This window comes from Cavia porcellus, unplaced genomic scaffold (genome assembly GCF_034190915.1).
Source record: "Cavia porcellus strain 051 isolate PalLab524CR breed Dunkin Hartley unplaced genomic scaffold, mCavPor4.1 scaffold_40, whole genome shotgun sequence".
In the NCBI taxonomy this organism is placed as follows: domain Eukaryota; kingdom Metazoa; phylum Chordata; class Mammalia; order Rodentia; family Caviidae; genus Cavia; species Cavia porcellus.
Window position 1 is genome coordinate 5,731,784 of NW_026947523.1, and position 15,701 is coordinate 5,747,484.

Here is a 15,701-nt window from a genome sequence, read left to right on the forward strand (position 1 = left end):
ATGTTTTTAGGTGTTTTGTCGAGAGAGGAGTTTGAATCCCTGTTTTATGCCATTTTGTATGAAATAAAGGTCTCTCACTCCACAAGTGGTAGTAGTATACTGTGAAATCCTAGGAATGAGAGCACTTTATCAGGTAGGGTCCCAGTAGAAAACAGATGGCACATTCAGAGTAGTAGCTGGAGGAGCACTTAGTAGTATCACTGAGAGTTCATTCAGGAAGTGAGGCACTTTTGATTCCAAGTGTGAAGGGTTTTAATATGGGAATTAAGTGCTGACTCCACCTTGGAAGAACTGGGGTTGGGGAGGTCAAGCAAGCTGCTCTGATGGTATCAGGCCACAGTGCATGCTTTCTGGAGCTCCAGAAGCTGTTGCTGTTATGAACTCCAAACCAGACCCATGCTGGGAAAGGCTCTGGAAAGTAACCCCCAGCTCTGGTGTGCAGAGAAAGACATGGCAAAGGATGATCACAAAGCTGAATTGGTACTGCAGAAGCTCACAAAGGGTGAGCGGGATTTGGAACACCAATGGGAAGTGAAGAGTTTTCTGGCCTGGCAGTCTTGGTGTGGGTGTTATCTCCCACATCTGGAGGAAATGAGGAGTACTTCCTAGATGCTGGAGAAAGTGGCTAACTGTCCAGGTTGTCAGACAATTGGCCCAGCTGTGTCCGTGAGGGAGGGGGTTTCCATCAGCTTCAGTAACTGTAGGGTGGGGAAATAGCTGCCTCTGTCTCACTGCCTCTGCACTAGGCCAGAAGGCAGAGTGTGACAGTTGGTAGAGTCCTTTCGGTGCCCCTCCCAGGGTACACCTTAGGATGGAGGTGAATGAGGAGTGAGGTGGGGCCAAACTGAGAACATTCCTTCCTAACTGGATGCATGTAGATTGATAATATCTTGAGGACTGGAGGTGTTTTTGTTTCTTGGGTTATCACGTTGAATTACATGCATATCCCCTTTTTAATTTTTTGACGTAGGATCTCAAAGTCGCTAACTTGTCCAGGCTATAATCTTTTTTTTTTTTTTAATTGGTACCGGGGATCGAACTCACGACCACCTGCTTGCAAGGCAGGTGCTTATGCCACTAAGCTAAATCCCCAGCCCCCAGGCTATAATCTTGCCTTAGCCTCCCAGAAATCTGGGATTATAAGGCATGCACCACATGCCGAGTTGATGGAAGCTTTTTTTTTGGTCTTTTTTGAGACAGGATCTCGCTATATAGTTCAGGCTGGCCTTGAACTCACTTTGTTGCCCACGCTGGTCTTGAACTCGCAACGATCCTCCTACCTCAGCCTCCCGAGTGCTGGGATTACAAACGTGAGCCACCACACCCAGCTCGATGGAAGCATTTTTTACAGCAAGGAAGAGGAATCAACAGCAGTGCATGGTTGATCCTTCAATGAAAGAAGATGCAGGTACTTAGATGATAGGAGCTCATCTAAGAATGGGGAGTGGGATGATTTTGAACATGTGAAGGCAGAAGAACAGTTAACTGTTGGCTTTCTGTAAGACAGCGAGGTTGTCAGCCTTCAGCAGGACGGAGAATATGGCTGTTACCGGCTGGTCAGCATGTGGGTCTGGAAGGTTCTGGACCTAACTAGTTCACCTCCACCCTGCCGGAGATATGCAGACAGGCGTATGTGAAGAAATCAGGAGAGGGAGAGAGAAGTGTTGGTAAACCTCCTCTTCAAGTATATGTGAAAGTTCCTTAGGGATCTCAGACTTTCTCTGGGGTATCTAATTTTCTAGTCAAATATTTTAGTCATATTTTAGTCAAACATATATTCAGGCATTTGTCATTATTCATAATGCTTTAAAATTGATCACAGTGGTGCTTTTAAAAAAATGGAGTAGTATTGGGTGCTCTTCATTATTAGCTTGCTTGATATGCTAATGATAAAATTATAAATAGTCCAGGTGTGTGTATTTTCTACTGCTGGTATATTTGGTTTTCTTAATTGGTTTACTTGGAACTTTTTTTTTTTTTTTGAGACAGGGTCTTTCTATGCAGTTTGGGCAGGCCTTGTAGCCTAGGCTGGTATCAAACTCACAGCAATCCTCCTGCCTCAGCCTCTCAATTGCTGGGATTATAGACATGAACCACCATGCCCAGCTTATGTAAAATTTCTAAGAAGATAAGCTTACATTCCCTTCTGGTGCTCATGTAAGAATATTTAGCTGGACTGGTGTTCTGCAGGAAGTATTGTCTGTTGATTTTTTTCCCCTTCTAGCTCAGGAACTGTAACAATAGGGGAGAGGGTATCTTCCAGGACAGGAAGTCTATAGGCAGAGGCTGAGGATAGATCTGCGGAGGAATTGTGGCCACATCTGTTTTCCCTATCTGGAGATAAGGTTCTCTGTAACCAGGCAACTGGAGACCTGTTGTGCTGATGTTCAAAATGGTCTTCAGCTCCTAGTGGTTCCTATTTAGGGAGAACACAGAGCAGGCAGCACTACTGTATATGCATTCAAACCATCAAAAGTGTGGTTTTATAATTCACAGAAAAATTAAACAACGTGGATTCATTTATAGAGATCATCATGGCTGCTTTTCATTCCTTCAACTGCCAGATTGGATGTTTTTATGCACTGTAACCCCATTCAGCCTTCTCTGTTTCATGTCAGGAAGGCCGTTGGCATTAAGAGCCAGAGTCGAATCATGCTGCAAACAAGAAACATGTGCATGCACAGGGTTATTTTTGATAGAGAATAGAAGTGATGGGGTGGAGGACTAGCTGGGGCCGTGTTGGAGGTCCTTGTGAGAGGCCTGGGCTGAAGGAACAACCTACAAGAGTTGTTGGCAGCCACCTACCTCAAGGCCAGTCTCTGACAGAATAGGTGGCCTCTGCTCCTGGCTGGGTAGAAGATCCTTTGGGCAATGAGGACCTCCACACTGGGCCCTCCACCCTACTGTTTAGCAGCTTTGTGAGTGCCATGCCTCAGTTTCCTCATTTGTAAAACGAGGATGCTCATGGCATATTAAGCAGGTCAGGACATGTAAATGCTGGAACAGTGCCATCCGTTTTATGACCATTTAAGTAGCTCTTACCTGTTGCCCAGAAGATTAACTGGAACAAAGAAATAGCAGTCTGTTACAGAGGCATTTAAAGAGGATGAGAAGGCCTTTTCTTTAGACTAAGACCTTTCTTTATTGTACCAGGGATCAAACTCACCACCTCGTGCTTGCGAGGTAAGCCCTTGCGCCACTGAGCTACATCCCCAGCTCCGAGACTCAGACATTTCTTATATGTGAATATTTAAAGATGACTTTGGCTCATGTTTCTGTGTAATGTAATATCAAAGATAGAGACTGTTTTTATTCTGTTTGTTCTTGTGGCGTGTGGCCCCCATGAACACTGCCCCTTAGCCAGGCCATGCTGCCTTGAAGCCAGCTGAGCATGGACTGAAACCCCCCAAAACTGTAAACTAAACCTTTCCGTCCCTGCCCCAAAAAACCCAACCAACCAACAAAAAGATAAAGGCCTTTGTCTAGCTGTTTTAGATGTAATGTATTTCAGAACTGTGTCATGTTTTCAGAGGTTGAGGTTACTGGCTGTCTTCCCCTGTGATCCGTGTTTACTTTCTGAATTACTCCCTCATGGTTCTCATGAGGACCTAAGATCAGTTGAGTTTTCTCTTAGACCTGGACATGTAGGATTTTGCAGGCAGGTTTGCAGTTTCCTCCAGCCCTACTTAGATCCATCATATTCTGCTTTCTTCAGTTTTCTCACCCCCACAGAATCATCTCTGAATTTGTGCGTTCTAGCCTCATTATCTAAACCTGTTTCTTATGCTATTAAACATTCGTGCAGAATGCCTGCCGTGTGCGCACCTTCCTGTTCAAATAACAGGAAGATTATGGTAAGGAACAGGCAGTCTCGCTCCTTGAGGAGTTTCTATACTAGTTGGGGAGAGACAGACGGACAGTAAACAAGGAGCATGTGTGTATCTCTGGGGAGTAAGTACTAGGGATGGGGATAGAGGAGGAGAGCAGATGGAGGTAAGGTAACATAGTGGAGTTAGGGGTTTTTAGCAGGATGACCAGGAAGAGCCTTACCAGCCAGGTGTCATTGCCCAGAGACAGGAAGGCGGTGGTGAGAGGGACAAGTCACGCAGTGGGGCAGAGCAGAGTACGGTGCAGAAGTGTAGGTGGCACAGTTCATGAGAAGGGAGATGGTGAATTTGACTTAGCTTTTTTGAGGGGAGGGTACTAGAGATTAGACCCAGGTCCCTCATGCTTGCCAGCCAGGCGCTTTGCCACTGAGCTAATCTCTTGGCCCTTGCCTTAGCTTTTCAAAAAGGATCACTGATTTTGTGCAGGCAGCTCCCCTAAGAGACAAACTTGAGCATTAGGAGAAAACTGACTTCCAGAACTTCACCCCAGCTTATGTCTCTTTCCGAAGTTCTGTGTGTGTGTGCGTGCACACGTGCACCCATGGTGGATCGAACTCACAGCCTTGTCCTTGCCAGGCAGGTGCTGTGCTGTTGAACTATATACCCAGCCCTCAAGTTCTTCTAACAATTTTTTTCCCCCTAAAATATGGCAGTTGAACCTAGGACTACATTCTGCAGACTATTATTTATTGATTTTTTAAACTTTGACAGGGTCTTGCTAAATTGTTAAGTTCACCTAGATAGGGTTTGAGCTTGTGTTTCTTCTGCCTCTGCCTCCCACAGTGATAGGGATTGTAGGTGTGTGCATCATGCTGCATTATAAACAGTTGAATTTGAAAGTTATTTGGAGCAGTTTAACCACGTTCTATTCCTCTGAGCCTGAGAGGATACAGACCCAGGCAAAAGGAAGAATAAAGTCAGCTCTCAGTTAACGTTTTAAGAGGATGAAGCTTTAGCAAAGGTTAATGCAGCAGGGTGGCTCAGTCAAGTAGCTCTGGGAAGAGTCTGGGTCTTATACTTCTTCCTTTTCTTTCTGTTTTTTAGCTGTCCTCCAAAGTGACTGTTTTAAATCCTGTTTCATGTGAATAGCTGGAATAGCTGTGTGATTTCTAGATTGGATGGGTAAAGCTAGGTGGGGCTGCAGGTGTTGGAATGTATTGTAGCGTTCTGAAAGAGTCTGGTAACAAAGTCAGTGCTACTGTCTGGCCTAGGGGTAGCTTTTGTGCCTGGGAATGGCAGGCAGGAGGCTGAGCGGGTTACCGAAGACCAAGCTGTGAAGCAGGAAGCCTGAGCCTAGAGTTTCGGTGGTAACTGCGGCATGAAGCGTTCATAGTGATACCCTGGGATCACGAGTCATCACAGGCAGTTGGTAATTATGGTAACACTACACTATCGCACTTCTGGATGTGAAGAACTGGCTTCGGTTCTCAGACCCGTTTGCCAGCTCGGAGTTGCGCTGCTGCGGAGAGGCTGCCTGGGTACCGACACTCAGCCTGGGGCCAGTCTAATCCGCGAGAGTGAAAAAATGAAGGTGCTTTTGCTCACCCTCCCCCCACTGTAACTGAAACACTTACTTGAAAGTAATTGTTTTTTCATGGACAGTAATAACATAGTCCCACACTTAATCCAGCGAAATTTTGGAGGCTCATTTGTCTACTAATGAAATTCTTTTTTTGAATCAGGGTCTTGCTATGTTTTTTCCCAATGAAATTCTTAAAAACTGTATTGAATTTATAAACTGTGATTCTTTCATTTCTACCACAGACTCCTGCTTCGTTCTTTACATAATTTCTCTGCTTATTTGCATTATCAGATATCGAACAAGAAAAAAGATGGCATTCAAACTAGTCAGCTTCATCTGGGCCTCTGAGTAGTCTTAGACCTGACTTTGTTTGTACAGAGCAGCATGTCTCATGTCTGTCTTTCTTCTCTTCCATTTCCAGGAGGGCTGTTGGCCTGCTGCTGTGCTGCTGAACAGTATGCAGTCCTTTCGGGAGCAAAGCAGTTACCACGGAAACCAGCAGAGCTACCCACAGGAGGTACACGGCTCATCCCGGATAGAAGAGTTCAGCCCTCGCCAGGCCCAGATGTTCCAGAGTTTTGGGGGTGCAGGTGGCAGTAGTGGTGGCAGTGGTGGCAGCAGTGGTGGTGGACGACGAGGAACAGCAGCTGCTGCTGCTGCAGTGATGGCTAGCGAGACGTCTGGTCACCAGGGCTACCAGGGGTTCAGGAAAGAGGCTGGAGATTTTTACTACATGGCAGGCAACAAAGACCCCGTGGCAACAGGAACCCCGCAGCCTCCTCAGCGAAGGCCTTCTGGGCCTGTGCAGAGCTATGGACCCCCCCAGGGGAGCAGCTTTGGCAATCAGTATGGGGGTGAGGGTCATGTAGGCCAGTTTCAAGCCCAGCACTCTGCCCTTGGTGGAGTGTCTCATTATCAGCAGGATTATGCAGGGCCTTTCTCTCCCGGGAGCGCTCAGTACCAGCAGCAGGCTTCCAGCCAGCAGCAGCAGCAAGTACAACAGTTGAGACAACAGCTTTACCAGTCCCATCAGCCTCTGCCGCAAGCCACCAGCCAGCCCACTTCTGGCTCGTCCCATCTACAGCCAATGCAGCGGCCCTCAACTCTGCCATCCTCTGCTGCTGGCTACCAGTTAAGAGTGGGGCAGTTCGGCCAGCACTACCAGTCTTCTGCTTCTTCCTCCTCTTCCTCCTCCTTCCCTTCGCCACAGCGTTTCAGCCAGTCTGGACAGAGCTATGATGGTAGTTACAGCGTGAATACTGGCTCCCAGTATGAAGGGCATAACGTGGGTTCTAATGCACAGGCTTACGGAACGCAATCAAATTACAGCTATCAGCCTCAATCTATGAAAAATTTTGAACAGGCAAAGATTCCACAAGGGACCCAGCAGGGGCAACAGCAGCAGCAAACACAGCCGCAGCCGCAGCAGCAGCCGCAGCCGCAGCAGCAGCAGCAGCCGCAGCCTCAGCAGCAGCAGCAACAGCAGCAGCAGCAGCAGCAGCAGCACCCCCCACCTCAGCACGTGATGCAGTACACCAATGCTGCCACCAAGCTTCCCCTGCAGAGCCAGGTGGGGCAGTACAGCCAGCCTGAGGTTCCTGTGAGGTCCCCCATGCAGTTTCACCAGAACTTCAGCCCCATATCCAACCCCTCTCCAGCTGCCTCTGTGGTTCAGTCTCCAAGCTGCAGCTCCACCCCCTCTCCTCTCATGCAGAGTGGAGAGAATCTCCAGTGCGGGCAAGGCAGTGTGTCTATGGGTTCCAGAAATCGAATTTTACAATTAATGCCTCAGCTCAGTCCAACACCATCGATGATGCCTAGTCCTAATTCTCATGCTGCAGGCTTCAAAGGGTTTGGGCTAGAAGGGGTGCCAGAAAAGCGGTTGACAGATCCTGGGTTGAGCAGTTTGAGTGCTCTGAGTACACAAGTGGCCAATCTTCCTAACACTGTGCAGCACATGTTACTTTCCGATGCCCTGACTCCCCAGAAGAAGACCTCCAAGCGGCCTTCCTCATCATCCAAGAAGGCAGACAGCTGCACAAACTCAGAAGGCTCCTCGCAGCCCGAGGAGCAGCTGAAGTCCCCGATGGCAGAGTCCCTGGACGGAGGCTGCTCCAGCAGCTCAGAGGACCAAGGTGAGAGAGTAAGGCAGCTGAGCGGCCAGAGCACCAGCTCCGACACCACCTACAAGGGCGGAACCTCGGAGAAAGCTGGCGCCTCACCCGCACAGGGTGCTCAGAATGAGCCCCCGAGACTGAGTGCCAGTCCCGCAGCTAGAGAGGAGGCTATCTCACCGAGTGCTAAGGACACCCCACTGTCATCGGAGGGGAACCCAAAAGTCAATGAGAAGACAGTTGGGGTGATTGTGTCCCGGGAAGCCATGGCAGGTCGGGTAGACAAATCTGGTGGACAGGATAAAGGCTCCCCAGAGGATGATCCTGTGGCCAGTCAGCGGCCACCCAGCAACAGTGGGGCAAAGGAAGCCACTCACACATCACTTCCACAGCCAGAGCCTTCAGGAGGAGGGAGCAAAGGGAACAAGAATGGTGACAACAGCTCCAGCCACAATGGAGAAGGAAATGGCCAGGCTGGCCACTCCACAGTGGGTCCTGGTTTCACAGGCAGGACTGAGCCCAGCAAGTCTCCTGGAAGCCTGCGCTATAGTTACAAAGAGAGTTTTGGGTCAGCTGTGCCACGAAATGTCAGTGGCTTTCCTCAGTATCCTACAGGGCAAGAAAAGGGGGACTTCCCTGGCCATGGGGAACGAAAGGGTAGAAACGAGAAGTTCCCCAGCCTCCTGCAGGAAGTGCTTCAGGGTTACCACCACCACCCTGACAGGAGGTATTCCAGGAGTGCTCAGGACCATCAGGGGATGGCCAGTGGCCTGGAAGGAACCGCGAGGCCCAATGTCCTAGTTAGTCAAACCAATGAATTAGCCAGCAGGGGCCTTCTGAACAAAAGCATTGGATCCCTGTTAGAAAACCCCCACTGGGGACCCTGGGAAAGGAAGTCAAGCAGCACAGCTCCTGAAATGAAACAGATCAATTTGGCCGACTATCCAATTCCCAGAAAGTTTGAAATAGAGCCTCCATCATCAGCTCATGAGCCTGGGGGCTCACTCTCTGAGAGGAGATCAGTGATCTGTGACATTTCTCCTCTAAGACAGATTGTCAGGGACCCAGGGGCTCATTCACTGGGGCACATGGGTGCCGACACCAGAATTGGGAGGAACGAACGTCTCAACCCAAGTTTAAGTCAGTCCGTCATTCTTCCAGGTGGATTGGTGTCCATGGAAACAAAGATGAAATCCCAGAGCGGACAGATAAAAGAGGAAGACTTTGAACAATCCAAATCCCAAGCTAGTTTCAACAACAAGAAATCCGGAGACCACTGTCATCCCACTAGCATCAAGCATGAGTCTTATCGTGGCAATGCCAGCCCAGGAGCAGCAGCCCACGAGTCCCTTTCAGACTACGGCCCCCAAGACAGCAGGCCCTTGCCAATGCGGCGGGTCCCTGGCAGAGTTGGTAGTCGGGAGGCCATGAGGGGTCGGTCCCCTTCTCAGTACCATGACTTTGCAGAAAAGTTGAAGGTGTCTCCTGGGAGGAGCAGAGGCCCAGGAGGAGACCCACATCACATGAACCCACACATGACCTTTTCAGAGAGGGCCAACAGGAGCTCTTTGCATGCTCCTTTCTCTCCCAGCTCAGACAGCCTGGCATCTGCATGTCACACAAACACCCGGGCTCATGCTTATGGGGACCCTATCACAGGTCTGAATTCCCAGCTCCATTACAAGAGACAGATGTACCAGCAGCAACAAGAAGAGTACAAAGACTGGGGCAGCAGTTCTGCTCAGGGAGTGATTGCTGCCGCACAGCACAGGCAGGAGGGACCTCGCAAGAGCCCACGACAGCAGCAGTTTCTTGACAGAGTACGGAGCCCTCTGAAAAATGACAAAGACGGTATGATGTATGGTCCACCAGTTGGCACTTACCATGACCCTGGCGTGCAGGAAGCTGGGCGCTGCCTCATGGCCGGTGATGGTCTGCCTAACAAGGGCATGGAATTGAAGCACAGCTCCCAGAAATTACAACAAGAATCTTGCTGGGATCTGTCTCGGCAAACTTCTCCAGCCAAGAGCAGTGGGCCTCCAGGAATGTCCAGTCAGAAAAGGTATGGACCACCCCATGAGACTGATGGGCATGGGCTTGCTGAGTCTACACAGTCATCAAAACCTAGTAATGTAATGCTGAGGCTTCCTGGCCAAGAGGATCATTCTTCTCAAAACCCCTTAATCATGCGGAGGCGTGTCCGCTCTTTTATCTCTCCCATTCCCAGTAAGAGACAGTCCCAAGATGTAAAGAACAGTAACAGCGAAGATAAAGGGCGCCTCCTTCACCCATCCAAAGAAGGCACTGATAAAGCATTCAATTCTTACGCCCATCTTTCTCACAGTCAGGATATCAAGTCTATCCCTAAGAGAGATTCCTGCAAGGACCTTCCAAGCCCAGATAATAGAAACTGCCCTGCTGTTACCCTCACAAGTCCTGCTAAGACCAAAATACTACCCCCCCGGAAAGGACGGGGATTGAAGCTGGAGGCTATAGTTCAGAAGATCACATCCCCAAATATCAGGAGGAGTGCATCTGCAAACAGTGCAGAGGCCGGGGGAGACACAGTGACGCTGGACGACATACTTTCCTTGAAGAGTGGCCCTCCTGAGAGCGGGACCGGGGCTGCTCAGGAGGCTGAGGTGGAGAAGAGAAAAGGCGAGGGGGTGTCAGACCTAGGGAGTGCAGCCAGCCAGGAGGCCAGCATTGACAAGCCTCTAGCGCGGGGTGCAGAGGAGTGGCGCGGCAGTGGGGACGACAAAGCCAAGGCAGAGCTGCACTCAGAGACAGCCCCTCCTGGGAAGGAAGCCCCTGGTGCCATGACATCCTCGACCTCACAGAAGCCTGGCAGTAACCAGGGGAGACCAGATGGTTCCCTGGGCGGGGCTGCACCTTTAATCTTTCCTGACTCAAAGAATGTAGCTCCAGTGGGCACCCTGGCCCCTGAGGCAAACCCTAAGGCTGAAGAGAAGGAGAATGAGTCTGTGACCATTTCACCCAAACAAGAGAGTTTCCCCCCAAAGGGGTATTTCCCATCAGGAAAAAAGAAGGGAAGGCCCATAGGTAGTGTGAATAAGCAAAAGAAGCAGCAACAGCCGCCACCCCCGCCTCCCCAGCCACCTCAGATACCAGAAGGTTCTGCAGATGGTGAGCCAAAGCCAAAAAAACAGAGGCAGAGGAGAGAGAGACGGAAGCCTGGGGCCCAGCCAAGGAGACGCAAAACCAAACAAGCAGTTCCCATTGTAGAGCCCCAGGAGCCCGAAATCAAGCTAAAGTACGCCACCCAGCCACTGGATAAAACTGATGCCAAGAACAAGTCTTTTTTCCCCTATATCCATGTAGTAAATAAGTGTGAACTTGGAGCCGTGTGTACAATCATCAATGCTGAAGAAGAGGAACAGACCAAATTGGTGAGGGGCCGGAAAGGTCAGCGGTCCCTGACCCCTCCCCCTAGCAGCACCGAAAGCAAGGTGCTCCCGGCTTCCTCCTTTATGCTGCAGGGGCCTGTGGTGACCGAGTCATCTGTTATGGGGCACCTGGTTTGCTGTCTGTGTGGCAAATGGGCCAGTTACCGGAACATGGGTGACCTCTTTGGACCCTTTTATCCCCAAGATTATGCAGCCACTCTCCCGAAGAATCTGCCTCCTAAGAGGGCCACAGAAATGCAGAGCAAAGTCAAGGTACGGCACAAAAGCGCTTCAAATGGCTCCAAAACGGACACTGAGGAGGAGGAGGAGCAGCAGCAGCAGCAAAAGGAGCAGCGGAGCCTGGCTGCACACCCCAGGTTCAAGCGGCGCCACCGCTCAGAAGACTGTGGTGGAGGCCCCCGGTCCCTGTCCAGGGGGCTCCCTTGTAAAAAAGCAGCCACCGAGGGCAGCAGTGAGAAGACTGTTTTGGACACAAAGCCCTCCGTGCCCACCACTTCGGAAGGTGGCCCCGAGCTGGAGTTACAAATTCCTGAACTACCTCTTGACAGCAACGAATTTTGGGTCCACGAGGGTTGTATTCTCTGGGCCAATGGAATCTACCTGGTCTGCGGCAGGCTCTACGGCCTGCAGGAAGCGCTGGAAATAGCCAGAGAGATGGTGAGTAGGAGATGCCCGGCCAGGTTGGGGGTTTCGTTACTTCGTTTTGGTTGGGTTTCTTCCAGGGTCTTCATTCTCACGGCACAAGCTCCTGGACCAAGTGCTGGCCAGAACGTGAAGCCAGTAGTTGCTGGCTTTGTGCTTTTATTTTCATCAGTAATGCGTGTCCATGGGTTGCAGAACCAGGCCACTGCCTATAAAATATTTTAGAAAATCAGGGTCCCTGTTCTGCCCGGCTGCAGCCTGCCTGCCCTCCCAGGAGCATTGCTTGAGCAGTGCGACTTTCCAAAGTTGCTGCCTCTGTTGGTATTCTGTATAATAATCTTTTACTGCTGTTTACGTTACCGACATTTTTAAAATCAGTTTTAATTTTTGAACTTCTGTAATACAAAATATATTTTGATTACATTTTGTTTATTTTAAAATGTTTCATTGCCATAGGCCGATTATTTCATATTTTCATTTGCATTTTCTTTTGCTGAACCATGTCTTTCTAATCCATTTTCCAACTTGCGTATTTAGTCTTCAAACTTTTGTTCGTAAGTGTTTTGTTTGTTTGTTTGAACATGGGGATTGAACTCAGAGCTTTTTGCACGGACCTGTATTTCTAGCCCTTTAAAAAAATTTTTTTTTGCGGCGAGAGAGTCTCACTAAGTTGCCCAAGCTACGTTTAAACGTGCAGTCCTGCCTTATCACTGTTGCTTACTTTGTGTTTGTACTGAATACTCTGTCTCCTGTTCTGGCGTCTTCTGCTTTCTTAAATGGGTCTTCGCTTAGAGGAGTGAGTGCATCTTTCTTCTGTAGTTTCCTGAGAAAGGTCCTGGCTGGTAATGTTGAACTCCTGTCTCTCTAGATGTGTGTTTTTTATCCCATCCTCTGCAGGCTTCTTTTATTTTTTCCTGTGCTGGGGAGTAAACCCCAGGGCCTTTCACATGCTAGCCAAGAGTTCTACCAATGAATGACACCTGCAGCTAGAACTTGGGATTTGAAGTTACTCTCTTGCTGTGAACTCCTTGTTTCTGACTTGGCCTCTAGCTTCCATTGCTGCAGGTGATGAGACCGGAGCTGTCCAAACTTCAGGCATTTCTGTTCTGTTTTTCTCTTCTGGGGATTGACAGATCTCATTTCTGACCTGAGGTTCTGAGATCTCCTTGGGTAGGTCTCTTTTCGTTTATTATGCTGGTGACTCTGCGGGGCCTTGCCCTTGTTCGCTCCTCTCTTTCAGGAACTCTGTCCTGTGTTACTTCTTTTTTGTGACAGGCTATCACCGCGTAGCCCTGGCTGACCTTAAGCCCGTGATGCTCCTGGTGGTGTTAACAGGTGTGAGCACCACACTGGCTCCCTGTTACTTCTTCTTTGATAATGTGATTCTCTTCCCTCTGTCTTCTCTGCTCACACTTTCTGTAATTCCTGTTAACAATGTGTTGAGGCTTGTGAATTGATCCTTTGCCTGTTCAGCTTCAGTTCTGTGTTGTCTTTATCTTTTTGTTTTGTTTTTCCATTTTCTTCAACTTTTATCATCTAATTTCTTAGCTGTTTTTATTCCTGATATTTTGAAGAACTGTTTCCTCTTCTTAGAACACTGATTTTTTAAAAAGCGTAAACTTGGTTTATGGTTTCAGTAGTTTCTGTTTTTGAACACATTATCAGTCTTTTTTAAAGCTTTGTTTCCTACTTCCTTTTTTTTGTTAGATGTTCTTGAAGTGCCTGATTATATTTGGCTATCCACTTATAGTTTTGACAAAAGAAAGAGGTGGTAAAAAATAACTCTTTGAAGCTATTAGCACTATAGACAAGGCTTATTAGCATATGTTCCACTGGAGGGCTTTTCTCTGTTCTCTGAGGTCAGTTTCCTAGAGAAAGATCCTGAGAGCTCCTATCTCAGGATGTGAACCTGGCTGTCATTCCCCTAAAAGCCACATGAAGAAAGAGGGTGTTAGGAGGGCTGTGGGGTGGAAATGTGGTGTGTGCCCTACTTGTTTTCAGTGAGCCCCATCCTCCTCTGGTGTAGACAGTTAACCTGCTCAAGCTAGGCTGAGTTGGAGATCTGACCCATGAGGGCCCTCCCTGGCTCTGTGCTGAAAGTTGGCTGGCTTTCCAGCGCTCCCTTTCAGCCTGCCCAAACATGCACCCTGTCCTTATCTACTCTATTTCCATCTTCCAAAATTTGGTGCCTCTTCCATTATTCATACCCTTGTGAGGCTTGCAAGTTTACCTGTTCTTTTGTAGGAGTGGAATAGATATGTAAATGTATTTTCCGTCTACCATATATAATTAGAGGGGAGTTTTCGTATTTAAAACTTACCATGCTTGTAATCCTAGCACTCAGGAGGTAGAGGCAGGAGGATCACTTAGGTTTGAGGCCTGCCTGAACTACTACATAGTGAGATCCAGTCTCAAAAAGTAAAATAAAATAAATAAATTTAATATACTTGATATATGTATAAATGATCAGCTATAGTTGATAAAGATTTTAGCAAACAGGATCAGTTTTCTTGGATACCTTATCTTACCTTTTTCCTCCCCTACTGGAGGAGGGATTATGTTATTATTGCATTGTCCATAGAATTAAGAACAGGGTCAATAAAAAGTACTAAAAGTAAAAAATATGTATTTGATTTCAGTGTTCGAGCACTTCTTGGGGAGTTTTTTGTTTTTGAATCTTGTTATGTAGCCCAGGCTGAGCTTGAACTCACAGCAGTCCTCCTGCCTCTGCCTCCTGAGTGCTGGGATTATAGACTGGCACGAGCACACCTGGCTTGGACCACTTAGCTAGCGTGTGTGAGGTCCTTGTAGTAAACGTGTATGTATATTTGAAGTTAGAGCAGTCTAATGTAGTCCACAAGGGGCTTACCCTTACCTCTTAGACTTCCCTCATGATCTTTTCCCCCTTCCTTCACTGGTTCCATTATCAGTGTTCTCTGAAATGTCAGATTTGAAATAGATTGAGTTCTGCTAATAAGTTTAGACACAATGATATTTTAAAAAGCAGGATCTAAAAGGGCATATTTAAGAACCTACAGGGTTCTTTAAATAGTCAAAGTTGAGCTCTCAACAAGCCATTAATCTTCACGCCCAAGTTCATGGCCTGTTCACCAGCTTCTCTGAAAAGTCACCTTTTATTTATTTGTTGCCTTTTGGGGTGTACAGCCATCAGCAAGTGCTTGAGCATTGAATGTGGGTAATACTTTTCAGTGAAATTTCTGTGTGTGAACTTTTGAGAATTCAATAGCAATGATTGGTAAAGAGAAATCACTAAATCCTGACCACCAAATCCTTAGACTCCATGTCCCAGTGGACAGCTGGTTCGTGGGAAGTGAAAGGCACCTTGTGGTGCTGCAGCCCCGCCAGGTCACAGTGCCTTCCGCCTGCCCGGGAGTTTGTCTCTTAGAGTACCTGATCAGGAATGCGTTTCTTCAGAAACTGACTGTTCAGTCTACTGCTTGCCAGGTTTGATCTCAAAATAAAATCTGGAATGTTACAGTTGGAACAAATGCACCAAATAGCATAAGTCAAGTCTTTTAAATCCACTCCTCCCCTGCTGCTGCTAGTGATGGAATGGTTACAGTAACAGTATTTCCTGCTTTTTACATGCTACTTGAGTACTTCATATTAACTATTTTCTCTAAAGGGTAAGAAGTTGACATGCTCCATCTAAGGAAAGGGTATATGAACAGGGCATTTTGACTTGCGTGCGTGCTTGTGTAGGGATTCTAAACCTGGAGTTGGGCTCTGCTGCTGCTCCTTGAGGAGCTGCCCAGTTGACCAATTGTAAGTCTTGTATTGCATCCAAGACTGCAGCTGACTTTCTCTTCCATTGAGCTTCTTCTGTTTTATATCCCACTTTAAGAATGGAATGCTAGTTTGCATTTTGAACGTAAGTTTTCAAAAACACTTGTACATCTTGCAAGTCACCCAGTGAAATAGAAGAAGATGCTGTTCATTTACCCTCAGAATAAGACAGCTGGTTGGCTTTTATGTCTGTGCTCAGTTAGTATAGTCCTATGGTGTACTGACTTTAAAATGGTTGATGCAGTTATGCTTTTGGGTTTTTTAAAGCTGATATTTCACTATGACTACAAGATTCTTTTAT

The 15,701-nt window shown here is 47.9% G+C and overlaps 1 protein-coding gene across 7 annotated transcripts in view; it reads left to right on the plus strand.

The window, feature by feature from the left end:
• Window positions 1–15,701, plus strand: part of Tcf20 (transcription factor 20) — a 167,246-nt gene that overhangs the window by 115,705 nt on the left and 35,840 nt on the right. For 6 of the 7 annotated variants that reach the window (XM_063243830.1, XM_063243831.1, XM_023565365.2 and 3 more), the window contains one exon: window positions 5,831–11,608. In XM_063243830.1, coding sequence (XP_063099900.1) covers window positions 5,867–11,608 — 5,742 coding nt within the window. In that variant the 5' untranslated portion in view covers window positions 5,831–5,866. Of the gene's footprint in view, window positions 1–5,830; window positions 11,609–15,701 lie in introns of those variants that run through there. The other variant, XM_013153074.3, reaches the window with a different exon arrangement.